Source organism: Archocentrus centrarchus, chromosome 21 (genome assembly GCF_007364275.1).
Source record: "Archocentrus centrarchus isolate MPI-CPG fArcCen1 chromosome 21, fArcCen1, whole genome shotgun sequence".
NCBI lineage: Eukaryota > Metazoa > Chordata > Actinopteri > Cichliformes > Cichlidae > Archocentrus > Archocentrus centrarchus.
In genome coordinates, this window is record NC_044366.1 from 23,461,515 (window position 1) to 23,489,144 (window position 27,630).

The 27,630-nt window shown below is 39.6% G+C and overlaps 2 protein-coding genes across 13 annotated transcripts; one reads left to right on the top strand and one right to left on the bottom strand.

Annotated features, from left to right (window-relative positions):
- The first annotated feature begins 1,043 nt into the window (after window positions 1-1,043).
- On the top strand, window positions 1,044-13,202 carry phf11 (PHD finger protein 11). Of its 10 annotated transcripts, none has more exons than XM_030757877.1 (18): window positions 1,044-1,283; window positions 4,457-4,561; window positions 4,653-4,786; window positions 4,922-4,956; window positions 5,045-5,136; window positions 5,614-5,684; window positions 5,776-5,825; window positions 5,908-5,975; window positions 6,079-6,101; window positions 7,072-7,142; window positions 7,249-7,343; window positions 7,453-7,472; window positions 7,879-7,913; window positions 8,017-8,063; window positions 8,330-8,489; window positions 9,402-9,749; window positions 9,852-9,923; window positions 12,667-13,202. In XM_030757877.1, exons 1-18 carry the CDS (start codon window positions 1,176-1,178, stop codon window positions 12,741-12,743), a joined length of 1,611 nt encoding a protein of 536 aa, XP_030613737.1. In that variant the 5' UTR covers window positions 1,044-1,175; the 3' UTR covers window positions 12,744-13,202. The 10 variants fall into 10 exon arrangements, with proteins under 10 accessions (XP_030613737.1, XP_030613735.1, XP_030613739.1 ...); XM_030757875.1 differs by having other exon boundaries at window positions 5,042-5,136; window positions 12,667-13,201; XM_030757879.1 differs by having other exon boundaries at window positions 5,617-5,684; window positions 12,667-13,201.
- Window positions 13,203-13,273: 71 nt separating this feature from the next.
- On the bottom strand, window positions 13,274-27,377 carry LOC115800492 (RCC1 and BTB domain-containing protein 1). 3 transcript variants are annotated; one of them, XM_030757886.1, is made up of 12 exons: window positions 27,249-27,377; window positions 24,128-24,378; window positions 22,373-22,523; window positions 22,124-22,290; window positions 21,282-21,440; window positions 21,084-21,191; window positions 19,669-19,811; window positions 19,396-19,586; window positions 17,873-17,999; window positions 17,579-17,730; window positions 17,193-17,323; window positions 13,274-14,451 (listed from the first exon to the last, which is right to left on the bottom strand). In XM_030757886.1, exons 2-12 carry the CDS (start codon window positions 24,251-24,253, stop codon window positions 14,311-14,313), a joined length of 1,596 nt encoding a protein of 531 aa, XP_030613746.1. In that variant the 5' UTR covers window positions 24,254-24,378; window positions 27,249-27,377; the 3' UTR covers window positions 13,274-14,310. The 3 variants fall into 3 exon arrangements, with proteins under 3 accessions (XP_030613746.1, XP_030613747.1, XP_030613749.1); XM_030757887.1 differs by having other exon boundaries at window positions 14,311-14,451; window positions 24,128-24,375; window positions 27,249-27,342; XM_030757889.1 differs by lacking the exons at window positions 13,274-14,451; window positions 17,193-17,323; window positions 17,579-17,730; window positions 17,873-17,999 and adding an exon at window positions 18,195-19,264.
- Window positions 27,378-27,630: the final 253 nt, after the last annotated feature.

A 27,630-nucleotide genomic window follows, 5' to 3' on the forward strand; every position in this document is an offset into this window, starting at 1 on the left:
TCCAAAATAGTATTAGGGAAGCTGAATGGGAAGAACAAGATCTGGGCAATCAACACCTATGCCCTGCCGCTTGTCAGATACCCGCCTGGGGTAATAAGCCAAAGGAGGAGATAGAAGCCACTGGCATCAAGACAAGAAAGCTCCTTACCATGCATGGAGGGATTCACCCCAAATCCAGCACCCTGAGACTGTACGCTAAGCGGAAGAAAGGATGCCGAGGACTAGTGAGTGTCAGAACCACTATCCTGGATGAAACAGCAAAAAACCATGAGTACACCAGGAAGACAGCCAAAATGATCATGTGCTTAGTGAATACCTCACATAGTAGAAACCCGAAAACCATAGAAAGATAGGCCCCTGCATGGCATGTACCAACGGCAGATAGAAGAAGTGGCTGATATTGAAAATCCTACCGATGGCTGGTCAAAGCTGGACTGAAAGACAGCATAGAGGCACTAATCATGGCAGCACAGGAACAAGCTCTAAGCACAAGATCAATAGAGACTCGGGTTTACCACACCAGGCAAGACCGCTGGAATTCATTCCAACAGTTCCCTATTCTCATTGCTTGTCCACTTATGCCTTACTCTTGTTCCAGTAACCCACTTCTCATCAGTATGTTGTGGTTCCTCAAGACCTGACAGGACTATTGTTCCAAAGAAAGTAGTGTTGCTACTAAACTATCCAGCTGTTATTGGTGCTGTGACCCAGATACAAACCGGGGTTGCTGCAGTTAATAGTGTATTATTATTGAATAATTTCATAACTGTATAGCAAAGGTTTTCTTTTTCTTTTCTTTCAGTGTATAATTCACTGGAAACAATAAACCAAAATAAAATGTGTTTGATGGGCAGCCAAAGGTTAGGATTTTTTTAAGGTTAGCAAGATAAAGGTAACCTAAATATGTCTTAAACTATTATTTATCAATCTCAAAATGATTATATTTATGTATAAAATAGTTAGATGGACATTAGTAATAATTTCACGTAATTTTTGTCGAACGGAAAGGAGGATATTTCTAAGAGAACCTGGCAACCCTACGGCCAACGAAATGGGCGGCGAAGTAGAAACGAGGAAATCACTGATACACACTGCAGGGTTTATTCAGCGTAGACGTATGTAAGTTAGAAAGAAAGAGCTGAGTACTTCAACTAACCGCGTGTTAGTCGGTAGAAATGAGCGATAGCACAGTGTCCTGCATACTTTGTCAGCGGTCCGAAGAGACGAAGACAACCGGAACGTTGTCGACTAAAGATGAAGTCACGGCGCACCAGAACTGCCTGGTAGATACAAGCATGCTTTTGTTTTTTCGTCTTTATTTCTTTTGTAACGAGTAGGCTGCGACTCGCCGCTGTCCTTAAGAAGCACGCCGGGCGTTATAGCGCAGAGTGAGCGACAACACGGCATTTAGATAGTGGACAGAAACTTAAGTGTGGCCAAGAACCACAGGAAGATCAATTTTGAGTAACTCATGATTATTTCATCTGGCTGATTTTCATATTTCTATTCTAGTGACGAAATATGAAGAGTAAATAGATTAGTTCTCTTGCAACAGATGTAACATTAAAATACGACTTAGGGGCTCGACACACGGGGAGCGACGTCGCTCGCTCTCCATTCATTTCCTATGGAGCTTGTGCGATGAGGCGACAATCGCTTGCACTCCTCCAGCTAAGCGACCGGCGACATTTGTGCATGTGAAATTTCGAGCTCGTACACGTAGACGTGCACACGCGACCACGCGACGCGACGCAACAAAGTTGAAAAATGTTCTACTTTTGTCGCTGTCGCGTGGCACTAAACCAATCAGCAAGAGTCTCATTGACTGACCAATGAGCGGAGAGTATGCTACACGCTGCAGTCTGCAACCACTTTCAGAATCAGAATCAGGTTTATTTTGGCCAAGTATGTTTACACACACAAGGAATTTGGTTCCGGTTGATGGTGTCTCTCTAGTATTATACAGTGTCCTATAATTTAACTTAAATGCTATACAATATACAATACACAATATACAATACACAATATACAATACAGGTCTGGGAAGGGAAGGTGCAGTGTAATTTAAGAATTACAATATCCAAAATCTAATAAATAATAAAATAAAATAAAGTGTAGTGTGCGTTGTAGTGTGACAACAAAGTTTGTAACATTAGGCAGTTGTGTAGAGATCAATGTTACTGATCAGCTGTTAATGAGTGTGATGGCATGAGGAAAGAAACTGTTTGAGTGTCTGGTGGTTTTTGTGTACAGTGATCTGTATCTCCTGCCTGAGGGAAGGAGCTGAAATAAAGTGTGTCCAGGGTGTGAGGAGTCTGAGATGATTTTCTTTGCCCGTTTCCTGGTTCTAGAAGTGAACAAGTCCTGAAGGTTTGGCAGAGGAGCACCAATGATTTTCTCAGCAGTTCTAATAGTTCTCTGCAGTCTGTTTCTGTCTTGTTTTGTTGCTGCTCCAAACCAGATTGTAATAGAAGAGCACAGGACAGGTTCAATAACCGCGGAGTAGAACTGGCTCAACAGCTCCTGCGGCAGACTGTAATTCCTCAGTTGGCGCAGAAAGTACATCCTCTGTTGGGCCTTTTTGAGGATGGAGCTGATGTTGAGCTCCCATTTCAGGTCCTGAGAGATGGTGGTTCCCAGAAACTTGAAGGTTTCCACATTCGTCACAGGGCTGTTGGTTATAGTGAGGGGAATCATTGATGAGGGGTGTCCTCTGAAGTCCACTGTCAGCTCCACAGTCTTAAGCGTGTTTAACTCCAGGTTGTTCTGACTGCACCAGAGCACCAGCCGTTCAACCTCCCGCCGATATGCAGACTCGTCACCATCGTGTATGAGTCGAAGGAAAGCATCATTTTAGCTGTGTTTGACTTTCCTATATTATATGACACTTCACGCAGTGATTATCGAGTTACACATAAAAGGCAGCCGTATGGGGAAAGTGTTGGCGCAAGACTAACGTTAAACAGACGGATACAGAGGACTTTTGTGCTAATATAGGATGAACCCAAGGTTGTCTTTTTTTTTTTTTTTTTTTTGTAGAGGAGACTTAACAGCAAGATTTCTGTCAGTTCCAATAAAATCTTCTGACTCCTCATCTTTATTGCCGTGTCTGACACGGACTGCTTTGAAAATGTGTCGAGCCCCTTATGGGCTCAACACACGGGGGGCGACGTTGCTCGCTCTCCATTCATTTCCTATGGAACTTGTGCGATGAGGCGACAATCGCTTCGCTCAAGTTCCATAGGAACTGAATGAAGAGCGAGCGACGTTGAGCCCCTTAGATGTAAACACAGTTACGTCCCTAAGTATTTGGACAATGATAGTTTTTGTCACTTTGCCTCTGTATGTCATTACAATAGATTTTTGAAAGGTTTCTCTTTGTTTTTGTTTTTTTTGAACGTGCAAACTTGCAGCTTTAATTCGGAATTAATTTTCAGAGTCTCAAAACGACAACTGATTGACTTAATGGCCAGGTGAGGCCTGTTCCCTCCTTATCAAGATAAAATATCTGCAGTCGATTCCAACTTAGATTTTGTATGTCTTCACTGGGAAAAGACGTGATGCAGGTGAAGGAGGCGGCAGAAACTTTAGGAGTGGCCAAATTCATAAAAAGGAGGAATTCACTGGCCAGCACAGCAACACTAAAAGGCCTGAAAGACCACATCTAGAAGAGCCTGCACAGTTCTGGAAAAAAAAAATATTTGAAGACATGAAACCAGGATGAACTTGTATGATGAGAAGAGTATGTATGAGAGAGTAAGTATGAAGCAGAGAAAGCACTTGTGATCTGAAGCATACCACATTGTGTATCAAAGGTGTAGGCAATGTTGTGTGAGCACGTGGCTGACAGTGGAACCTGGCTACTTGTGTTTATTGATGATGTGACTGCTGATAGAAGCAGCAGGGTGAATTGTGAAGCGTACAGGGTGTAATCTCTGCTCAGATTCAGCCAAAAGCTTACAAAACTGATCAGACCGCATTTGACAGTGCAAATGGATAATGACCCAAAGCAAAAGCAACCCAAGAGTTTCTCCAGGTAAAGAAATCAGATATTCTTCAATGGCCAAGTCACTCACTTATCTCAGCCCAACAGAGCATGCTTTTCACTGGAGACAAAACTAGCAGACCATCTCGAGGTAGGAAAAACAGAACTTGATGTCCATGAGTTGTACACTTCAGGCAAGGCACTGACTGCGTTTATGAACTTCAAATATCGGCTTACTTACTGTGATGAATCGAACTTATTATCCTAACTGATTCTGATATTGTATTTTTAATACTGTACTTTGTGTATTCTTCAGTAAGGGACACTTGCACACTTAGACTATTTCACACGCATCTGGACAACCTTAACATCTTTGAGTTGCTTTAGGACAACGCTCATATTTATAAACTCACCAGTTTCCTACTTTATATCCATTTATGCCCATTTCGTGCTTTCTTGTGTTATTTCCAGTTATTTTCTTCTGGGATTTTTTGCCGGGATTCACCAGAGTTCGACGACCTGTTTGGCTTCTCGGTGGAGGATGTGCTGAAGGAGGTGAAACGAGGAAGCAAACTGGTAAATACTTTTGAAATTGTCAGATCTAAACTGGGGCATGGACTGGGAATGGTCTTTAATTGTCTCATTCTTTTTTTTTTTTTTGCATAAGACTTGTAACCACTGCAAGAGAAAGGGAGCCACTGCTGGGTGTGAAGTCAAACGCTGCCAGAAGTCCTACCATTACCCATGTGCTGTTAAAGAGGGAGCCAAGGCTATTGAGGATGAAGTCAATGGGAGCTATGTGTCAGTTCAATATATGTTTAGCTTTGTGTCCTAAAACATGTTCAGCTAATCTAAAAAGAAGAACAGCAATCAATAATAGTTGCAATTAAGAATGCATTTGAATTTAGCTGTGACAAACTGTTGTTTTTCTAACAGGATATACTGCTCACCCCACTATGAGCGGCAAATACGTAAGTTTTGAGTTTTTGTCCTTGATACTTTTTTAAATTCAGTTTATGAGATATTATGATTTTCATTTTTCCATTTCATGACCAGAAGCACAGGAGTCCATAAATAGAATCGCTTCTTCCACCAAAAAGCCCAGGACCTCCAAAACCCTCAAAAACTCCAGTGAACCTGGACCATCTAAGGTTAGTAGATTTTATTTATTTATGTACTTTTTGTGGGACCTGTAGTTTGGTTTATTATTTTGGAAGTAGTAATGCTAAATAAATTCTCATAACACCAAACAAAGACCAAACGCCAGATGAAGTGGATGGTTCTGTGGGTGATTTACATATCCATGCACTAATTCATAAACAAAGGCACAGCCAGTTAATTTTTTTGATTACCAAGCGGGTCATAAATGAGCAGACCCCTTGAGGAATCGAGCGGGTCTTGTGTGTTTCTGCCTCTCATTGAGTTTTCAGTGAGCTGCAGTTCCATAAAGCAGCAGTGAAGGTGCAGAACACGGTCCACTCAGACTCGGTGTATAAAAAAATATGGCTGCAAGCCAGATTATATGACTACAAAATCGATCATTGCCCTGTGACCTGTGGTGTTCTGGTGCCGAGTGCATTTGTGTGTATTTTATTCTGTTCTAAATAAACAATCCATTGTGTTTTCATGAGGTATTTTGCCTAGCTTGTGAGCAGAGAGAAGGAAATGTCAGCTTGGAAAGTTTGTCTAATAGCATTATGTGAGTATTTACAAACATCTTTCTTAGACTTTAATTCTTACTGTGCCGATCCCATCAGTCATATTCTAACAAGCAGATGTTTGTTTTTAAGGTTATATTGTGACAAACATGTTCCTGCGTCACATAAGAAGAACGGCAATGGTAAGTGTTGCCCAGAGTTATGTTTTCAGTAGTTATTTTTTTTTCCATTGTGTCAAAGATGAAATTGCTTTGTAACTGACAGGAGCCGGACCCTCTGCACACAACAGTGACTCCAGCTCATCCAACAGTACCACGCGTACCTCTAGCAAGGTATTGTTCAGTCGTTTAAAGTTTTTTTTTTTTTTTTTAAAGTGGCATTTTTCCAAATTGTTTTTTTTTTTTTTAAAAACTTGTGTTTTTGCTTTTCAAACAGAGATGGTTGGGTGACTGTGACAAGTGAGTATGGGATGCACGTGTACCTAAATTTACAAGCTTTTTACTTTAAACACTTTCTAAATCAGTGGTTTCACACTCCACAACCCATGTTGTTGTTGTTGTTTTTTTTGTTTTTTTTTTCCCCCATAAATCAGAAACCACAGTGTTCTTGAGCCTGCCACTTCTCCTCAAATGTGTTAAGGTTGGGCGCCTCGGTGGCTTAGTGGTGAAGCCGGCAACCACATACATGTGTCGCATTGTGGTGCGGGCGGCGCGGGTTCGAGTCCCGGCCTGTCGCCAATTTGCCCACGTGTCTTCCTCTGTATCTTCCCCCCATTTCCTCTCTCTCTCCACTGCCGAGAAAAGCCGCTGTGGCCAAAAATGCAAAAAAAAAAAAAAAAGTGTTAAGGTCACGCAGTGCCAAGATATGGCCTGTTTTTAGCTAACAGCTAATATTAAACTAATATTAATCTTTGCCATTTTTCATAGATGAAATAAAGAAATGGGGACGAATTGTGTTTTTTATGACAGGCTGCAAGTAACAAAGTGCCTAAAAATGCTAATTAAAACTGGCTCTTAGGTAAGTTGTCTGGTTCATGCCTTGAGTTAGGTGCCTTTTTTTTTTTTTTTTTTTTTTTTTTTTAAATCCTTGAATGATTCATAAGTCAGTGTTAAGTGGTTCAACAAATAAAAAGTATGCATATGAAAATGGTCAGGTATAAAGACTGGACTAAAAATGAGTGAAATCGCAGCCAATGTCCAAAGAAAAACTTTGAAAGATCTTCAGAAAGCTGGAGAACTGTTGATCAAGACCGCTTTAAAAATGACAGTCTTGTTGCTTGGAAGCAAAATCTAAGGAAATGAGGTGGGCAAATTGCTCCCTGTTAGTATCTATCAAAAGGGTGCAAACTTTTCTTCCTCTTCTTATATATTTTTCCCTTGGCTGTCCACCACCAGACACAGTTGTCATGATTCCCAATCTTTGTCGCAGGCAGGAGGAGACCCGCTATAAACATAAACCTGAAGGCTGGAAGAAGAGAATCTCTGATTCTTCAAATTCAGGTCAACCACAATGCAAGAAAATAAAATTTCACCTCTGTGGGCTTCTCATGCTCCAGCTAACCAACCCCCTTTTTTTTTGTTTTTTTTTTAAAAAAAAAAAAAATAGTTGACAATGACAATGAAGACAACATGCCAATGGATATATGTGCCCCGTTAGAGTCTGATATAGATGAAAGTGCTAATTCAGTTCCAGAACTCAAAGTACGATCTTTAATTAATTCTGCAATAACATCATTAGAGGCTAAATATGACTAATAACTTAAAATATCCATTTTTGTCCTGTCTCATATGTTTATTCTCGTAATGGCAGACTGTGCCTGAAGTTATCAGGTAGGTTTTGCCTCTTTGTTTTTCATATATATATATATATATATATATATATATATATATATATATTTTATATTTCAAATTTGGTGTATTGATTGTGCAAAACAAAACGTAATCTTTGATCCACAGAACTCATATTTTACTTTTTTCATTAGCTTTGTAGCGTCGTCCAATAATGGAAAAAGTTGTCCAGAGTTAACAAAGCACACTACCAGCAAGTTTTATTAAATTGCAGCCTAACAAAACACCACCAAAAAGGCCAAACATGTCTGCAGAATGTATTGCCTATTGAATCTCAGTTTTTCAGGGGCTTTTGTATGGTTACTTCTTTTTCTTGGTCTATAAAAATGTCAGAGGATCTTTTTTTTTTTTTTTCTTCTTCTTATAAATGATGTTCTCCTCTTTACAGAAGAGACATTGAGAACCCCGCTGGGTCTCCGTCAGGTAAGTTGTCACTGATTCAGTGTGTATAGTTTGAATAATTAAGAGCTGACTTTTTTTTTAACTGGCAAATTTATCTTTTTTTTTTTTTGTTTTTTTTTTTAAGGAAATCATGTGGAGGATGAAAATGATAAAGACACAATCATAGACTCTGTGAGTTCTCAGATATTGTCTTTTTCCCTAGCAGCTATAAAGTCTCATCTTTTGGTTATACATTAATATTTAGCACTCTGAAGATTTGGTCTTTTTCTGATATATATTCACATTAGTTTCACAATCAGTAAGTAACAATTTTAGTGAAGCAATTTCTAAAGGAAACTTAATTGCAAAATCCATCTTTTTTACATTCAATTCATATGAGGTATAGAAAGAGCGCTAGCAGGACGGTGTTGTGATGAGATGTGCTTTCTTCTTCTTAGGATGCTGAGTCAGAGAGTCTGCTGCTTCCTGTGGAGATCTGTGTACTGCCTGAGCCACTTACATTGTCAACTGCTGAACTCTCCCCTCAGACTGAATCCGCTCCACAAGAAGATTTTTTAGTTAAGGCCGATATAGAGCCGGTCAAGAAAATGCACAAGGGTAAGGTTTCTCCTCCTGAGACTGAGCGTGTGTTTTAGTAGACCAAAATTTTTTGATGATTATACAGCAGTCAGACAAAGCATTATGTGTCTGTTACTATGGGCAGCAAGTGAACAATCAGTTCTTAAAGTTGATGCCTTGGAATTAGGACAAATGGGAAGTGTAAGTATTTGAGTGACTTTGACAAGGCCCAGTGATGATGAGGCTGCGTCAGAGCACATCCAAGACTGCAGGTCTTCTGAGGTGGTTACACACATGCAATGATCATTTCCTGCCCACGGTGGTTAAAGGAAGGACAAAAGTGAAGAAGGTCCAGTATTAGAGGCACCCAAGGCCTGTGTAGTCTGATTCATTGCAGTTGACTGCTTATGAAGATGCAAAGCAGCCATAGACTAGATTTATAATAAATGGAAGGAGCCTCGCCAGAGCTCCTACTGTCATACCGGTGCCTGATAACCCAGGAAACCTGCAGAGGGCTTGTGGAGTCCCTGCCTTGACAGGTTAGAGCTGTTGCTGTGGCACAAAGCAAATCTACAGAATATCAGGCAAGCGGTTTTAATTGTTTGGCTGATGAGCATATTTTGGAAGTATTTTGCACATTTACAAGCACAAAGTGAAGGTTATGTGCATTCCTGTGAAAAAGGACACACTTTGACATTATTAGATATATTCATTAAAATACTTGAAATGTGCTCAAAGAGGTGCCTTGTCACATTCGACAGAGCAAGTATTTTTCAGTGGTGAATGATTGGAGAGAAATTAATTAAGTTTATGCCTGTGAAATAAATGTATGACAAACACCAAACACTCATCTAGAAAGGTTAAGAAATCGCTGTCACATGAAATGTAGAGATTTTTCAGTACTGAAATGGTAAAAAGCTGCGAGGACTCATAGACCACTTTTATTCTTAGGGTCCAGGCCTGAGCAAAAAGCTGTCCAAAGCCCTGGTCAACACACCAGTGCACCCTCTGTTCCACGGCCAAGCTCCGCTGACCTCCTTCCTTCTTTTGGCCAGTCCAAATCACCTCCCTGCACCAGCCCGGCCATTTTCCCGGCTCCGCCTGAACCCGTTTGTGTATCCATTAGGTCCTCTTCCTCTCCTGTGGCGCTTCCCTCAGTTTCAGAGCCTAAAATCGACTCCACCACCTTCTGGAAAAGCTGTAATGTAGCGGGATGTACACAGGCCATCTTCACTGACTTCATTAATAGCATGAATGATATCTCCAACAAAATCCAGTCAGATCAGGCCAGCCAAGAGGGTAAGGATATATGACGCTCATGAGATTCTATCCAACCGTTATGTTTTAACTGAAGGAATGTGAAACTCTGATTTATTTGTTTTTTTTTTTTCCTTCCCACAGAATATGATCTTGCACTATCGGTGATGGCAGCTTCTGGAAAATTGGCAGAGTTTGTGGCTAAGCAGCAGGAAGGTAAAACAGTGTTGCTCTAGTGGTGCATCTCCTGATTACAGTCTTTGGTTAACAGTAATTTACCTCTGCTTCATGGATATATTGCGGTTGTTGCAATACTAAAATTTCAAGCTCAACACAGATACCCATTTTCTTAGGTATCTGTGGGTACATTTGATACCGTGGAAGCTGATATACGTTGTGTAATTGTAAAGCTAAAAATTTGAATCACAGGCTTATCCAGCTTGTATCATAATGTGGCTCATTAGACACCTTACATCTGGGCGTGCTTCTAATGGGGTGGGGATTGCATCCCAAATGTGGATCAGGGCATCATTGAACTCCTGGACAGTCTGGTGGTAGTTGGCAGGACCAGGTGCATCTCTCAGGTCCTGTGTCAGGTCTTTGTTGGATTTTTTCCCCCTAATTCTTGAGAACATGACTTTCAGATACTGCTCATGTACTGTAGACAGGCTTAAAACAATCTGGCACTTCTTTTGTGTTTTTTTTTTTTTTTTTTTTTTTTTTAAGGATACACCATGCTGAGATCTGATAGTTTTCTCTCTCTTATAGTTTTCTAGCTCTTTGGGAATCACCTTGTTGGTGCAAAAATACTATTATATGCCTGTCAAACTACATTATCTTTGACATTTTTGATAGATTCAACTAAAGAATGGAAACAAATTGGGTTTTTGTGACAGGCTGCTAGTAACAAAGTGTCTAAAGATAAAATTTACTAAGTTGTTTATTATGCATAGACTCAATACTGGTTCATCCTTAAGTTAGGCGCCTCTTTTTTATACTTGAATGATTCATAGGTCAGTGTTAAGTGGCTTAACAAACAAACATTCCTATGAAAATTGTCAGGTACAAGGACTGAACTGACTGATCTTTTGTCTCATTCATCTTATATAATGTCAAACCCAAATGTTCAGTCTACAGCAAAAATAAAGGGACTGGTCTTACTGTTCCCACTGTGGGTGGGGAGTGTAGAGCAAGATATAAAGCAAAATATAAATAAATGTAAAAGTAGTGTTTTAAACTGCAGTGCCTCATGCTTTCATTTATTTTTATATACAGTATCAGTCAAAAGTTTGGACACACCTTCTAATAATGTTGTTTCATTACTTAAAAATTGTCTCCATTGTAGATTAATACTAAAGTCATCCAAGCTATGAAGAAATACATATGGAATTATGTAGTAAACAAAAAAAAAAAAAATGTTAAACCATAATGTTTTAGATTTTAGATTCTTCAAAGTAGGCACCTCTTGCTTAGATGACAGCTCATTTTCTCAGTTAGCTTTATGAGGTAGTCACCTGGAATGGCTTTCAGTTTAATGTCTTAATGTGTTTTAGACCATTTGTTGTGTTGTTAAGAGGTAGAGATGGTATGCAGTGAATAGCCCTATTTGAGTAATGTTCTAATCTATATTATGGCAAGAACTACTCAACTACGTACAGAAAAACGACAGTCCAACATTACTTTAAGAAATGAAGGTCAGTCAGTCTGATAGATTTGAAAGTATCCTCAAGTGCAGTCGCAAAGACCATCAAACGTTATGATGATGAAACTGGCTCTCATCAGGACCGCCCCAGGAAAGGAAGACCAAGAGTTCCCTCTGTTGCACAGGATAAGTTCAGAGTTACCAGAAACTGCAAGTTAACAGCACCCCAGATAAGAGCCCACCTAAATGCTTCAGAGTTCAAGCAGCACACACATCTCACCATCAGCTGACCAGAGAAGACTGTGTGAATCTGGACTTTATGGTTGAATTGCTACAAAGAAGCCACTTCTAAGGAAAAAGAAAGAGGAAGAGAATGGTTTGGGCCAAGGAACACAAGGAATGAACATTAGACCAGTGGAAATCTGTCCTTTGGTCGAATGAATCCAAATTTGAGATTTTTGGTTCCAAACACCATGTCTTTGTAAGACGCAGAAAAGGTGAGCAGATGGTTCCTACATGTGTAGTTCTCACCATGAAATATGGAGGAGGAAGTGTGATGGTATGGGGGTGCTTTGCTGGTGACACTGTTGGCGATTTATTCAAAATCCAAGGCACACTTAACCAGCATGGCTGCCACAGCGTTCTGCAGCGACATGCCATCCCATCTGGTTTGCGCTTAGTGGGACCATCATTTGTTTTTCAACAGGACAATGACCCCAAACACACCTCCAGGTTATGTAAGGGCTATTTGACCGAGAAAGAAGGTGACAGAGTGTTGCATCAGGTGACCTGGTCTCCACAATCACCTAATCTAAACCCAACTGAGATGGTTTGGGATGAGTTGGCCCGCAGAGTGAAGACAAAGCAGCCAACAAGTGCTCAGCACCTCTGGGAACTCCTACAAGGCTGTTGGAAAACCATTTCAGGTGATTACCTCATGAAGCTGAATGAGAGAATGCCAAGAGTGTGCAAAGCTGTAATCAAAAGGTGCCTACTTTGAACACTTAAGTTTACTACATTATTCCTTTTGTGTTCCTTCATAGTCTGGATGACTTCAGTGTTAATTTAAAATAGAGGGAGAAAAAAAAGAAAAAAAAAACATTGACTGGTGCTGTATATACAAGTATCATTGTATCACCAAAGTGTTTCTCTGGAATCATGGAGCAAAATGATTTCAGGAGTTAAAGATAAAAAAACAAAACAAAAAACAACACAACAACCCAAAAAAAAAAAAGTCATAAATAATTGCCATAAAGTTCAGTTTTACTTTTTTATTACACTGCACTTATTTTAAAATGTTTTCTGCTCTGGTTGCAGAGCTACAGAAGAAACAAACGGACCTGCAGAAGGCGGCAGCAGCAATGAAAGAGGTCGTCTCCGCACTGAGAAAATGAGTTGATGAGCAGCTATCGTAAGAATGTGACCGCCAGCTTTTAAAGAAGGTTTTTTTTTTTTTGTCTTTTTGAACTTGCAAATTTTTAAATTTTTTTAACATTTTATCAAAACGGTATATTTATATTTTTATATTGGGTATGCCTTAAGACTATGACAGTGTGATTATGAAAGTAAAAAAAGAACTGAAATCTGGCAGGAAGTCCATGAAAAGCTTTGCTCTCAGATTTGTATTCAGGCTTGTTATCTTTTGCCTATATTTTCATAGTTTTCTATAAATCTTTGTAATTGACAATGTCCCACAAACATCTTGAAATGAAAACACTCAAGTTTTCCCTATAGTGTTTATGGAATTTCTTTATCGAGAAAGGTCACAAGAAAAACAAAGAGGATGTTTTTTAATGTTTGAGAAATGTAATGTTGGAATAATGATGGTAATTTGTGTAAAAGTGTAAAGTGTTTACATGTGTTTACTGATAAAGAGGAAACATCTGATCTGTTGTTTACATAATATCAATAAAGGTGTTTTTATTCGTTTCCTTAAATAGGTTACAAAATTTAACTGGTACTTCATAACCCCTAATTTAAAAAAAAAAAAATGAGTCGTGTCCTTCATAGAAATTTGCAAATATGTCTTTCAAAAATATTTAAAGCAGTAGTGCAGAAGTTCCAAAAAAAAAAAAAAAAAACATTTATAAATGTTAATACTGTAAAACACTGTTTTCAGCATACAGCAGATGGAAGTCTAAGGCGACTTGCCTTAAACTGAGTTTGAATGGCTCCCTGTTTGTGTGAGCTGATAACCAGGCATGTTTAACTGCCCGTAAATAGATATTGTGGAGCTTTTAGCGGCTTATAATAACACAGTCCAACATATGAAATGCAAAAATTTAAAGACTGAACCTGAATTCCTATCTTTGGATCATCTTAAAATTTCAATAGAAGATGACACCGTAGCAGCTGTGGAAGTCACCAAGACCACTATTTATTGCCTGGAAGTTGACCTACACAGATTTAATCCAGCTTTGGATGCTTCAGAATTAATGGTAGGTCAGTGTCTCACGTTTCGTACTGAAAACCATAAATCTAAATGACATCCAAATTGTAATCTCTTCTAGTTAAGCGAAGTAAAAATCCTGAAAATACACATGCAAAACCCAGAAGTAACTTGGTCACTTAAACATAATACTAGAAAAAGTAAAGCCAAATAAGGCAACTGGCATGAATCTTTTTAGTTAAAAAGAAATAAATTCATCAAGCAATAGCATGCCTCTGAATGAAACCGAGCTCCTCCATTATACAGATTAAGCTCAGGCACTGTTAGAAACAGTAACAGCATTACGAAACAATGCTGCTACCTTCCAGCTTCTAATTTCAGTAGCAGTAGAGTCTGCATTAAGATGAACCACAAATCTGACGGTGATGGTAAATCTAAAGATTTCTACTGTGTGACCACCTGTCAGTGAAAATATGTGCAGTCAACCTATGGTAATGAAGTATTAGGTGAAATCCTTCCTGGAGTCCCGCAGCGTGTTCTGCATCGGTCCCAATCAGTACCTTGAGACGAGGTCAGTTTCTGAAGGCTCCGCAGCGACTGGCTCGACAAATGAAATCTTTGAGCAGATTACCGTCAATCTGCCAGAAAGCAGTGGTCTGAGTCACCTCAGTCAGGTGATTTACGCAGAACTTGAAGCAAAATTCTTCAAGGTCCTGAATGACAAAGAAGAGCACAAATAAATAGACTGTTCTACATCTTGGTCAAATTCCCGCATTTTATATAGCTTGAACTTTATTCTTTGACTTTTTTGTTTTAACCAGTCTTCCATTATTCCATAAACTCCTTCACATCAAAATGTATACTCTTTGAAAACTGCCAAGGAGTCTCGATATCAGAGACAGATTGTCTTTGTTTTTTTACTCATGTTCACACATGAACTTCAGCCATTTTTTTTTGTAAGCTGGATTTCCTCTCATGCAGAACACACCTGCCAACAGTCTGCATCAGATGCACCTGCACTACGTGCAACACCATGTTGCTAAGTAAGGGCGATGCCTGGATGGAGGCTGCTGGTGCAGGAGGCAGCACACATGATGCCCACTCTCTAGTGGTGAATGCATCAGACTACTAGCAGCACCGCTCACACGTCAGTGCAATCCGACATCAAACGGGCTTCGTACCGGTGAGCTGGCAGGTTAAAAACAGATTAACGTCAAGGTCGACTGCATCGCACACTTTCACCTCGGTCGGATAAAAGATAAAATCAGGGCTGCAGTGCATGTGTGACAACGACTGTAGAGGCAGCTGTGGCTCAGCAGGAGGAGCTGATCATCCACCAATCAAAGGACTGGTGGTTTCTTTCAATAACTGGTATTTTAAAAAGGTGAACATTTTACCAAAGTTACTTAGTTTTCTCAAAACCTTTCTGTGCGACCTCCAAAGGATTTGTTCTTCAAAAAGAAAAAGAAAAAAATTCACATGGAATTAAAAGAGAAAAGTCCAGCTTTGTTAAACTTGCCTTTAGATTGTAGAGGGTTAAAATGCACACATGGTATGATCTTCTTACCCTTTATTTCTACCCTGAAACAAAAAAACTGCAAAGGCAGACTGAGAAGCCAATTGTTAAACAGATGATTCAAATTTGATATGGTGTGAGAAACTAAAATAACCAAATACTCTTATAAAATAAACAAATTTTCATCTCAGCAAGAGAAGAAGCAGCTACATTTAACCTTTGAATCTTTAAAGGGCTTTAAGAATTCAAGATCTGTATAATGTTATGAAGTCCTTTGAAGAACTGAGGCATAAATTTAATCTGAAGAAAATAAGTTTTATTTTATTGCTACAGCTGAAAAGTTTTGTAAATGCAAAAAAAGCATAATTCACTCACTAAGCTCCACAAACACTTTTTTTTTTTTTTTTTTTAAATGATGAAGGTCTGCTTAAGAAGGGGTGTCAAAATTTTAACAGTCTTGTTTAGAGCATGTTCAGAGTATTCTCAGAATGAGCTAAATGAATGAAGACTTAAAAGTAAAACCTCAGCAGATTATTACAAATCAGCTTACCCTGGAGCTCAAATGGTTAAAGAGAACATATGTTACTCCTGCCCAGTTAATAATTTTATTAAATTATAGTTAAGATATACCAAACATGTGCACCACATGCACAGAGGCAGAAGGGTCACAGAAGATTTCATATCTCAAAAACAAATTCCACTCGACCCAAAGCTGTTTCTGTGATCTGTATCCAGAAGGACGCAAACATGAATTAACCTCAGGTTTGTTTTGGTAAAAACAAATGTTATCCACTGGAAATATATTGAAGGGCAAATGAAAAGGGTCCGGGGAACCCTTTTTGAACTTTTGGTCAGATTGAGGATTTTAATGTAAACAATGCTGTGCTGTTATTATTTTGATACATCTTTTGATTTGACGTGACATTTTTTTTAAGGCTATTTTGTTTTCAACGTATGTGGACCACCATGTTTTGATTTAGATGATAGGTTTGGGGTTTTTTTGTGTTGAGAGAAAAAAAAAAAAAAAAATTGTTGGAAAAAAAGAGTGTGTGGTTCAATTCCCAGCTCATCCCAGGTTGCTGAAGTGTCCTTGGGCAATACACCTCTAATTGCCACAAATGCATCAATCAGTGTGTGTGTGTGGTAGATAATAGCAATGAATGCAAAGTGAATGTGTGTATGACTGGGTTAATGTGGCTTGCACTATAAAAAGCTTTTGAGTGGTTAGACTAGAAAAGTGCCTTAAATGCCAGATTACATTTCACTCGTTTACCATCTTATTTGAAAGTCTATATTCACCCTCCACTTTTTTTTTGCCTGTTTATGCCTGCTCCTGTCACTACCTAATGTGAGTCACCACCTGATTTGAGTCGTTCTCCTGCACCTGCCTGTCAATGTCTGTTTAGGTTGCATATGTTAGGCTCACATATGACAGTGATGGCTACGTCTGGAAAAGCAGATATTCTAGCATTTATGTTCTGTCTCATTTGTAGCCGAACTGATTAAAACAGTGTGGGAGCATGTTCAGGATTTCACTGTTATATTAATGCTGATGTAAATTTAAACACAAGCCACACTAAACTAAATGTTCAAATTTATAGGTGGGTCCTATTAAAAGTTGTCCTGCCTTGATATTGAAACCTGTGCTAACAAATTCATTTTATTACATGTGAACAGAAAGGCTTTTCCCCCCTTGTTTGCATTCTTGATGCAAAACAGGCTGCTGGCTGTAGCATCATATTGGCTGTACAGACCTGTGAGTGGAATCACTCTTCTTACTGAATTCTCAGGAAGAGTGAATAAACTTATTTAGCAAAAGCCGTTCTGTCTGTGCTTGAGTCTAGAATACCAATTTTAGATGGGCATTTCAAAGTAAAAGCAGCTTTCAATAATATTATATACAATATTATAGTTGGTAGACTGATGGTGAAGACTGACCTCTGCATCATAGCGCACAGCAGCAGACAGCAGAGAGAAAGCGTTCTCTACGGTGATTCCCCTTTTGATGATGTGTTGACACAGACGTTTAAGGCGGTTCTCACAATATGAGGTGGCCAGATCCAGCAGCCCTGAATGCACACGGAACCACACAGCACTGTGAATATGATTATATTCAAGATTCGTTTTACTTGTAACTTAGATGTAGTTGCTCAAAGTAATTAAAGTAAAAGTAATTAAATCAAAAAATAAATAGGCCATGGCAGGAAGTCTTAGCATCCTTTAGGCTCTGTACAGACACCTCATCCTTACCAATATCACTGACAGTACGTAGACGTACTGAAATTACTCAACAGATCAGGTGGTGAAGTGCATGTCGGACTGACCAATAGCATCCTCAGGAGGCAATTCCACATTGTCTGTGTAGAGGAACTCCAGAAACGAGCGGTATACGGGGTACGAGAACTGGTCTATTTCAATCACCTCCTTCATGTCTTCATTCCAGTGAGACTGGAACATTGATCTGAAGTGTTCACACCTGCCCAGCAAAAGATACAGACACAGGTGTTATAAGAACCATTTCTGTATGCCTTTTTTTTTTTTTTAATGATTTCAATGGACAGATGGAGGATTTATAATTCCCACAACCCATTAAACTAGCTTGGGTGTTAAATTCAAACCTGATCTTGAGAACTGCTTTATGGACATAGATATATTTCCCATCAACGCAGAATTTGAGGTCCGCTGTCTCTGGGTTGTCAAACTCCTTTTTCAGAGACTGAGCCACAGTCAAGAAGTCATCGTGCTCTGGAGGGAGAAAACCGGCACACATACAGATCCCACAATACTCAAGCTCTGGCAACAGAAAGATGACAACTATAGCAATGAGATTAATCAACCCCATTTCCGAAAATGTAGGGAAGGTGTAGAAAATAGACTGCAAGTGTTGCAAATCCTTTAAACCCTATATTGGGTATACAAAGACAATACAAAGACAACATGTCACATGTTGAAACTGAAACATTTTATTGCTTTTTGAAAATTTTAGATGCTCATTTTTAACTTGAGGCCAGCATTACATTTTTGAAAATGGACAAAGACAACCAACGACTGGACAAAACCTTTGCAAGGTTTTCTCTAGCTAAATAAAGTAAACGAAATGTTCACTACCACTCCAGAGTTTTAAGTCTGTGCATGCAAATTTACATGTAGAGCGAGCAAAAGGTTTTTTGACCCCCCTCCCATAAAACACAAAACCCATACATGATCTATGTGCTTGCTGTCCCCTTCAAGGTTGTCTTCATGTGCACCTTGGAAGCCCCATTCTTACCACTTGCATGGGCCTATCTGGGATGTGCACCAGATCCCCTCCACCGTGGCAAGAATACCAAGCCCTCTAATGCAAATTTTATTTCAGGGAGGAAGCTGAAGTTACATATCTGTGAGCAGGACAGTGCATAGAAAACGCAAAACAAGTTTTTGGGCACCCCAACGCAGGGTAGTATCAAACAATTTTCAAATCATCGCACGTAAGTCCTGCCTCAAAACTTTACACAGGAGAACTTCAAATTGACAGTGTGACCCTGGAAAAGGAATTCGGTGCACTACCCTGTAAGACCAGCGAAAAGCATGACCCTGGTAGCATTCCTGACCAGAGGCTTGTACTAAGTTATCAAGTTGATAACCACCTTCATTTGGCTGCTTAATCCGATTGCCGATTCTTTTATCCTAACCAGTGTTAGGATAAAAGAAGCCAGGTAACGGAAAGATAGTCTGGGTATGTTGAACTTGCTTTGTCGTACAGACTCTTTAGGGTTGGACACTGGAGGCTTTTCAACTGAAAACTGCTATTTTTACCCAGAGAACCAACTTCCATCATTCAGTGAAGATCAGTTTGACACAAGTTGGCACATAAGACTTCCAATGAATGATCCAAATGTAGAGGAGCGCAATCCAGAGGTGAACAAGAAGTTGACACTGAAGGGACCAGTGGACAAATTCAAATAAGAGAAGGTTTTATCTTTTATGGCAGAGTCTATACATTTTATAATCACACATCATATATGAGCCAACTAAAAAAGAAAAAGAAAAAAAGCTTTAGAAAACAGTCATCAGTAGAAATACATTTGTGGTTAATGGAATGAAATCAAATATTACTACATAACTACTGCCATCCTTGGACTCTTTCAGGTCATTCTCTTACCCACTGAAAGAAGCCTCCACATAACTGAGGGGGTGGCAAAGCAGGCAAAGACATCATCGGTACAGGTAAAGTGTGTCAGGTGAGGGAGTACTATGGACTGGCCCCTGCACTGGCCCCACATGTACACCTGGCCACTCTGGGTTTTAGCAGCTGATGTATGTGTGGAATGACAGGCAGCAATTTCTACAATTCTGTTAAAGAAGCAGAGAAGTCAGTCGATGGTGGTGTAGCGACAGGGTGACTTGTAGTGCGTGTGTGGATGGTTTACCTCACCTCTCTTTCTCAGTCAGAATCTGAACTGGGCTCAGCTGGTTGCTCTTGTTGCCAGTACCCAGCTGTCCATACGTGTTGGCACCCCAAGCGTAAACCAACCCTTCGTCTGTTAGTGCCATGGAGTGTGCATACCCTGACACAATCTAGAGAGAAAAAAGCATGACCCATTATTTTAATATGCCAAAAATATATTTATTAAATATATTTATTAATAAACATTACTATGAAGAATGCTCATTTACCAAAACAAAAAAAAGTGAATATGAACCAAACTAAAATTTGAATAAAATAAAGTGACCTAAAACAAACCCTGTAGAGCTAATTAAGAATCTCTTAAAATTGAGCATGGGGTGAAATATGCACCATAAAAGCAAATATAAGCTGCAACCCATAATCACAGTCCCTCACATGCATACGTAAAATGTGCACAGTGGAGCAGGTAAACAGTCGTCCGCACCAGTCCTCACACACAGCGAGTTCACTGTGAGTGAGGAAGATACAAAGTTTGCCAAAGTAAACTATGAGGGGACCACCACGAAAACATCTGTAACAGAAAAACCTAATGAGACACTTAAATCACCTTCACTCAGCTGAACATGGACATTGTTAAAGACAAAGGGAAAGTGGATAAAGCTCAAACTATCCAGAGCTCAAAGCCAGCCACAATCCAGGAGCCTCGGTATGAGCAGTCAAAGGATCAAAGCAGTTACAAGGGAACTCAGGGAGGCAAGTGGAAAAAACAAAACAAAAAAACAGGTTTACGAAGTCAATGTCCTGCTATCTGCTGAAGTTATACTGACATTATTTTGTTATATAAATTTGTTGCTTTTGTTTGGTAAGATAGAATATGTCAGGTAATGGTGAGTTAATCATCTGTACCTCTTTGCAGTAGCATAGTACTTTATTTTCAGTTGTTTCAGTGAGAAAAGACTGTGCAACTTACTAAAGTTTGGGGGAAATTGTAATGTTTAATAATTTGTTCATGAAAATAATGTTCTGCATTCAAGGAAAGTTGATTTTAGCTTGTATATGCTGTCAGATATAGTTCTTAGAAAGAAAATTGGAACTGGAAAAATGTAACAACCAGTCAAGTTGCAGTTCACATTTATGTCTAACAGTCGTGTCTAAACCTTTGATATATTGGGATATAAATTTTATCATAATAGACGTCTGATTTTTTTTTTTTTCCCCATATTCGGTGTGTGGATTATTGGGGGTTTGACAAAAATGTGTCAATGTGCCCTCCAGGCCTTCCTAAAATTGGGCCAACCCAAAAGCTTAATGCCTTAGGATCCTGCTGTAGCCAAGGCATACAAAAACTTAAAAAAATATATATAAAATATTTTTAAAAATACTTCCTACGTGCATAAAAATTATTTCATGCATGTGGTGACCTGATGTGTGTAATCTCACACCTGTTGCACACATAAACCCTGCAAAGCTACAAGTCGACAGGGAGTGAGCTGGTTCCCGTTGTTTCCAAGTCCAAGTTGTCCATTCCCGTTATAGCCCCAGCCGTACACCTGAACAGACACAAAGAGAGCGTGAGCGTTGTGGCACTGAGACCGAGACAAAACTGTTTCATATACCTCCAGTATAAGTTAAACAATCACCTCTCCGTTGTCCACTACTGCCAGAGATGAGGTCTGACCACAGACAATACTCACAACCACCTTGTTCTGCAGGCAGCTGGACACTCTGCGGGGCGTGGGCTGGTTCGCTGTGGAGCCTGAGCCCACTTGACCACAGTTATTGTAGCCCCATGCATACACCTGCCAGACAAAAAGGTGAAATTAAGGATAAGAACAGGCTGAAATTATCTCTGAAAGCCAAATGCTATCAAAACACTTTGAAAAGGTTTTTGCCCATTTTATTTCTATTAATGTAAGAACAGCATGTTTCTATAAAATCAGAATAGTAGCCCTCCTTTTCTAAATTGTTCTGCGTATACAGCATCCATTTCACTTAATGTTAAGAGGTTAATGAGTTGCTGGCTGACACGTTGATACCATGTGACACCAGTGAATGATGAATTTTTTCATGTTCTGTGTGATTAATGTGGATCAGCTGTACAACAAGAAAAACAGACTTACTCTCTGGCTACCAGGATAGCTGTACCTCGTGTTTCGAACAAGGAGAAAAAAAAAACACCAGCCAGCATCTCTAACAGAGCTCACCAATTGTGTGAAGCAATTTGAAGCACAATACGTTCATTGTGGCTGGCCTTATTTTTCTAGGTTCTTAACTCAGGGGGATCAAGTGTAGCCGTGACTGGTATATGGATAACAGTAAGGTCTGTAAGGGTCTGTGCAACTAAGGTGACGGCTTCAGTCAAAACAGAGTCACCTGTGTAATTAGAAAAGTTTCAAACAGGCTTTTTTATTTTGTTCTGTATAACTTTGTAGTAAAAGTAAACTTTTTTTCCCCCTCTTTTGTTTAACTCCTACACACTCACTTCTCCTGTGTCAGTCAGAGCCATTGAGTGGTGAGAGCCACAGGCCACCTCTGTGACCTTCTTATTGAGCAGGTTGGCAGACACGAGCACTGGAGCTACTCCTTGGTTGGTTGTCCCATTTCCCAGCTGGCTGTAGCCGTTATGGCCCCAGGCAAATACCTCTCCATCTGAAATACAAAGAGATTAGTCATTCTCCTGCACTTTTTAATCCAACTGTGAAGAGGAGGATTACGTCTATTTTTGAGCTACCCTCTGTGGCCAGCAGGATGTGGGGTCCACTACCGTAGCTCAGGCTGACCACCTTTCTACCAGTCAGGAAGTCCAGCTTCTTGGGTACAATTGTGCTCAGGCTGTCCCCTGTTCCCAGGCAGTTACTGCAGTTCAGCCCAAACACAAACACCTGAGTGAGGAGAAGGGGGATGAACAAAAGAGGGAAGAAAAAAAAAAAAAAAGTAGTGTTGATTGGTGATAAGGAGTGCTAAACAGACTAGGACCAGTCAACTAAGTAGGGAACAGGTCAGTGTCCAAACACAGAAACATCAACACCAGCAGGCACTGAGAAGATGTTGTGTGATATTTATGCATTAAATAATCACATGAATAGATCATTTCAAATATTTAAATAATGAAGTGTAAAGTTTTCATTGAAATTCATTACAATAGTATGTTAATTATTTTTAAAAAAAGTTCATTTCTATTTCAAAATGCCCATTCACAAACTCCTGTTGTGTTTTCTTTAAAGTGTTGTTCTTATGATAGTGGTATCCAGATTTCGCCAGTAAATCAGGAGTTCTCAAACTTTTTGGGGCCAGGCATCTCTAATAGGAGAAAGACCCCCCCCCCCCCCCCCCCCCCCCCCCCCCCCCCCCCCCCCTCCCTCCCTCTTTAAAATCCTAACACTGATTTAGCTGGCTTGGGCTTAGCGTCACCTGATGATGCAGACTGACTCAAATATTTATTAAGGCCCACAAGCTGGCTTATGTGCCAAGACACAAAGCAGAAAGAGTGATTTGTCGCAGCCTTACAAAAGTGATTAATTTTATGACAGACTGACATATCAGAGTTTCTAATGGCCCAAAGATAATGTGTTTATTTATTTAACTTTATTTAACCAGGAAAACATGATTTGAGATTAAAAATCTCTCACAAGCATGTCCTGGCCAAGAAAGACAGCAGTACAATCAGTTGCATAACTAGTTGCATAACTAGAACACACACACACACACACACACACACACACACACACACACACACGCACACACGCACACACACACACACACACACACACACACGCACAGATAATAAAATACAAAAACAACCAAAATTTTAACTTCAGCTGCAATAAAAATCAATAAAAATCATTGTGTCGTGCCAGTAACAAGGGTAATAATACTCACGCAAAATATCTGCATTCTGAAGGAACTACTTCCAAGTCATTTAAAAAAGTCTTATATTCATTTGAGACCGGTGAGCTGCAAATTTGAACACTCTTTTTCTAAGTTCAGTGCAAACTTTTGGGACATACAGAAGGAATGAGTCTTGGGACCTTAAACAATAACTTGCCTCACTTCCAAATTTAAAAAAAAAATTTGATAAAACTTTAATAATTAGAAAATACCAGAAATCCATCCTTCTAAACAAATGTCTGAGTGCTACAGCTAAAAAACACCACTACTGAAAGTCAGTCTCTGTTCACCATGCTTCAATAACAGTGACATAAAAGAAAAAATGCAATGCCATATAAACATCTGTGGTGGATTATCTTCTGTAAGCACGTTTTCTTCTCTTGCTGATTAAAGCTGAATGTGGCCTGAACTGCACCTAACAGCTGTTTTCAAGGTCGGGCACTCAAACACGCCACAGTAGGCTGACTAAAATTATAATAATGTAAACATGAAATGTAGCGCAAAAGCTAAAATGTGGAAAAGCAGCCAAGTCTCAAAGCTTTGTATCGTCTCTCGCAAGATTAACACAAAACAACAACCCCTGTTTGACCACCCTCACCTCATCATCATTGGTAATGTAGATGGCCTCATTAGCTGATGATCCAAATACGCATGCTTTCCGTATGGAAGAGAGCTCCTGAGGCCCCATCAGGCTGAAAAGGGGCCATTTGGTGACATCCACCATGGTGTGCTCACCGTGTGTGGCAAGAGCAGCAGGCTGGAAGGATGAACTTCAATCCAAAGGTAGAACAGGGGACAGGGGCAGGGGGAAGGTCTGAGAAGGCAAGACTGCCACAGCTGCAGTCACTGCTGTGAGAGGGTGTGAAAATAACATATACATTCAGAGAATATCCATGCTATGGGCCAAACTGTTCACATATACACACACACATAAGTACATGCAGTGATGTTTAAACACACACGTGATCTAACTGAGGTGATTAGAGAGAAGTTGGGTCATGAGGCTTTACAGTAGCTCCAAGTACATCTGTTGTTCTTTCACAAGCCACCCAGCAATGACAAATGGTGCTTTGACAAATCATGACAGTATGAATGCTAAGGTAATAACAATCACATATTACATATTGTTAATTTATTTAGACTTTAATTTAATTTCCCCCATGAAAAGGTTCTGGATATTTTCCCAGTACTTATTATTAATTATAATACATCTTTATCATTTATCTTTTTACAATAATTTGTTAATCAGGTCCATAATTTGTTGGATAAAGAAGCTTTTTTTTTTGTAGTTTTGCCTCTGCACACCACCACAATAAACTTAAAATCCAACAATAAAGATGGGATTGACAAGCAGATGTGACAAGCAGTTTCATGGCCAGGTGAGGCCTGTCTCTTGTTAATTCATGACAAATGAAGACAATTTAATATCTAAAGTTGACTAGAAGTGTTGAATTTGTATTTTTTTTTAGCTTTTCACTGTAAAATTTAAATATGAGGCCCAAAGAGACATCAGTGTAATTGAGGGAGGCTATCATTAGCCCTCAAAGAAAAAAAACTAAAAAAAAAAAAAAATCAGAAAGATAACAAAAACTTTAGAAGTGGTCAAATCAATAATCTGGTTCTTTAAAAAGAATGAAAACATTGGCCAGCTCAGCAACACCAAAAGGCCTGAAAGACCACAGAAGACAAAGCGCATGATGACAGAATTATTTCCATGGTTAAGAAAAATGTCACAACATCTAATCAAGTTAAGTACACTCTCGATGACGCGGGCACATCATTGCCAAAGTCTACAATAAAGAGACACCTTCATGAATGTAAATGCAGCGGATTTACAACAAGATGCAAACCACTGAGGAGGAAACAGCTCTGAAGCACCACACTGTCTGTCAAACATCACTCTGCTCAGATTCAGCAAAATGCTGTAAAACTGACTGGACAGCACCTCACAGTGCAAATGCATAATGACCTAACGCATACTGCAAAAGCAACCCAAGAGTTTCTCAAGGCAAAGAAATTGGATATTGCTCAATGGCCAAGTCAGTCACCTGATCTTAACCCAACAGAGTATGCTTTTGAGTTACTAAATACAAAAGACAGAGAGACAAACAAGCAGCAACTGAAGACAGCTGCAGTAAAAGAGCATCTCAAGGGAGGAAGCACAGCATTTGGTGATCCCTATGGGTTCTGGTCTTCAGGTAGAGACTGACTGCAAATAATTTTCATCCAAGTGTTAGATTTACAATTAGATAAGTTAGTCTAATTAATTTTAAGCCTCTCAAAATGAGAGACTAAAAATTGTTGTAATTCCTAAACATTTAATGCAATTTTTTTTGTTAAACTCCTTGAATTAAAGCTGAAAGTCTGCACTTCAGTCACATCTTGATTGTTTGATATAAAACCCACTGTGGCGGTGTACAGAGGCAAAACTACAAGAACTGTGTCTTCGTCCAAGAAATTATGGGCCTAACTGTATACAATAATTATTTGCCAATAAAAGCAATATTGGCCAGTATATTTACCCACTGCATACTGGATGTTGGGTGTCAGTGTGCCCAACATTTAAATAAAACTGCATGTCAAACAGAAACTGAAATTTAAATAAAAGTCACAAAGTCAGGGGCAGCACGGTGGCGCTGTGGTTAGCATTGTTGCCTCACAGGTTTGAATCCACCTTGGCCCGGGCCTTTCTGTGTGGAGTTTGCAAGTTCTCTCCATATTTGTGCAGGTTGCAGGGTGTACTCTGCCTCTTGCCCTATGACAGCCCCCCCCACAACCCTAAACAGGATGAACAGCAGAGGATGGATGGAAGTCACAAAGTCAGTGACAACTACTGGACTCTGTATTACCTGATAACATCAACTTATGTCTGCTTTGTTTGTTTGTGTTGTAGTTCTGATTTTGTTTCAGGGAAACAAGTGTATACAAATTTATAATAAGCAAATAACTGATTTTTTTTTCCTCAGGTCTTCATCACACTATCTCAACATTCAGCCAGTGAAAAACTGATGTTGATATCTTATTTGCTGATAAACCGGTATCAGATGATACTGCTAGCTGGGTCAATGTATCAGTGCATCATTAGATTTATAAAGTAATAATTCTGCTTTGGGTAATCTTCTACTTTATATTCCTCACAGACAGCGCAAATGCTGTTTTGACTGTCTCACTTAAACTGTTATGGGTGAAAACAGCTTACGAACCTCGAGGTTTTAAGGTTTTCTGATAAAACGGGTGTTAAACGTGTAGTAAGTCGGATCCCAGAGGTTCTTTGCTTGCAACAACGCTGCTAAACCGGTGTCCACCCGTAAATACCCACCCCCTCCAAATATCAAAACACCCAGCAGACGACATAAACTCTCTTTTTTCATCTCGTCAAACTTATTAAACTATCATGTTGATCCATTTGATCCCATGGCAATTAAAACAAAAAATAAAATACTCATAGTTACTGTAACATGACCACAGGTTGTTGTTTAATGTTTGCCATTGTTACAAAGGCATTATTCAGCACAGTCAGTCCAGCTGACACATCACAACAAACTGTGAATCGGGCTGGTACTAGACGGATCCGCTAGGAAAGTCGGTGCTCACTTTTTATTGGCTACAGTTAGCATTTTAGACTAATAATAATAATAATAATAATAATAATAATAATAATAATAATACACGTTTCACAGGCTATAATAAGAATGCCCCTGACATTTCTGTTAACTCACCTGTTAGGCAGGTCTGCTTCTAGAGTCGTCGGTGGTTGCTGCTTGCCGCTTCACCATGGCACACAGCGACAGCGAGCAAATGTTTTCACTTTCCGTCGCAGCTGCCGCGCTCCACAGCGTTTATTTACGGAAGTGGGAGAAAATAATGTCACGTGACTACAAGACCAGCACAGTCGATTGCCGATTTCACTAATTTTCCCTCCCTCTATTTGTCCTAGACTTTCCCATCAAATGTCAGTGTAGCTCCCTTCCAAGGCGCCTCTACCCCCCACGCACACTTTTCTTCAGGTGACCTCAATAGGTCACTGGACAGAGTGGGGCGAAGGCCCACACTGGTTTCACCCAAAACCTCTGATTGTAATAACCCACGTCTTTTTCACAC

What these genes read in the sequence shown, in the direction of transcription:
- LOC115800492 (XM_030757886.1), bottom strand. Translation starts at nt 24,253, where the DNA reads ATGGTGGATGTCACCAAATGGCCCCTTTTCAGCCTGATGGGGCCTCAG. An exon ending in CTCTGACTGACACAGGAGAA is followed by an intron (nt 21,441 to 22,123) that starts GTGAGTGTGTAG and finishes TTTGTCTGGCAG; the next exon opens with GTGTATGCATGGGGCTACAA. An exon ending in CTGTGCGCTATGATGCAGAG is followed by an intron (nt 14,452 to 17,192) that starts GTCAGTCTTCAC and finishes TTTGTCATTCAG; the next exon opens with GACCTTGAAGAATTTTGCTT.
- phf11 (XM_030757875.1), top strand. Translation starts at nt 1,176, where the DNA reads ATGAGCGATAGCACAGTGTCCTGCATACTTTGTCAGCGGTCCGAAGAG. An exon ending in AGTTTGTCTAATAGCATTAT is followed by an intron (nt 5,685 to 5,775) that starts GTGAGTATTTAC and finishes TTTGTTTTTAAG; the next exon opens with GTTATATTGTGACAAACATG. An exon ending in CCACGCGTACCTCTAGCAAG is followed by an intron (nt 5,976 to 6,078) that starts GTATTGTTCAGT and finishes CTTTTCAAACAG; the next exon opens with AGATGGTTGGGTGACTGTGA.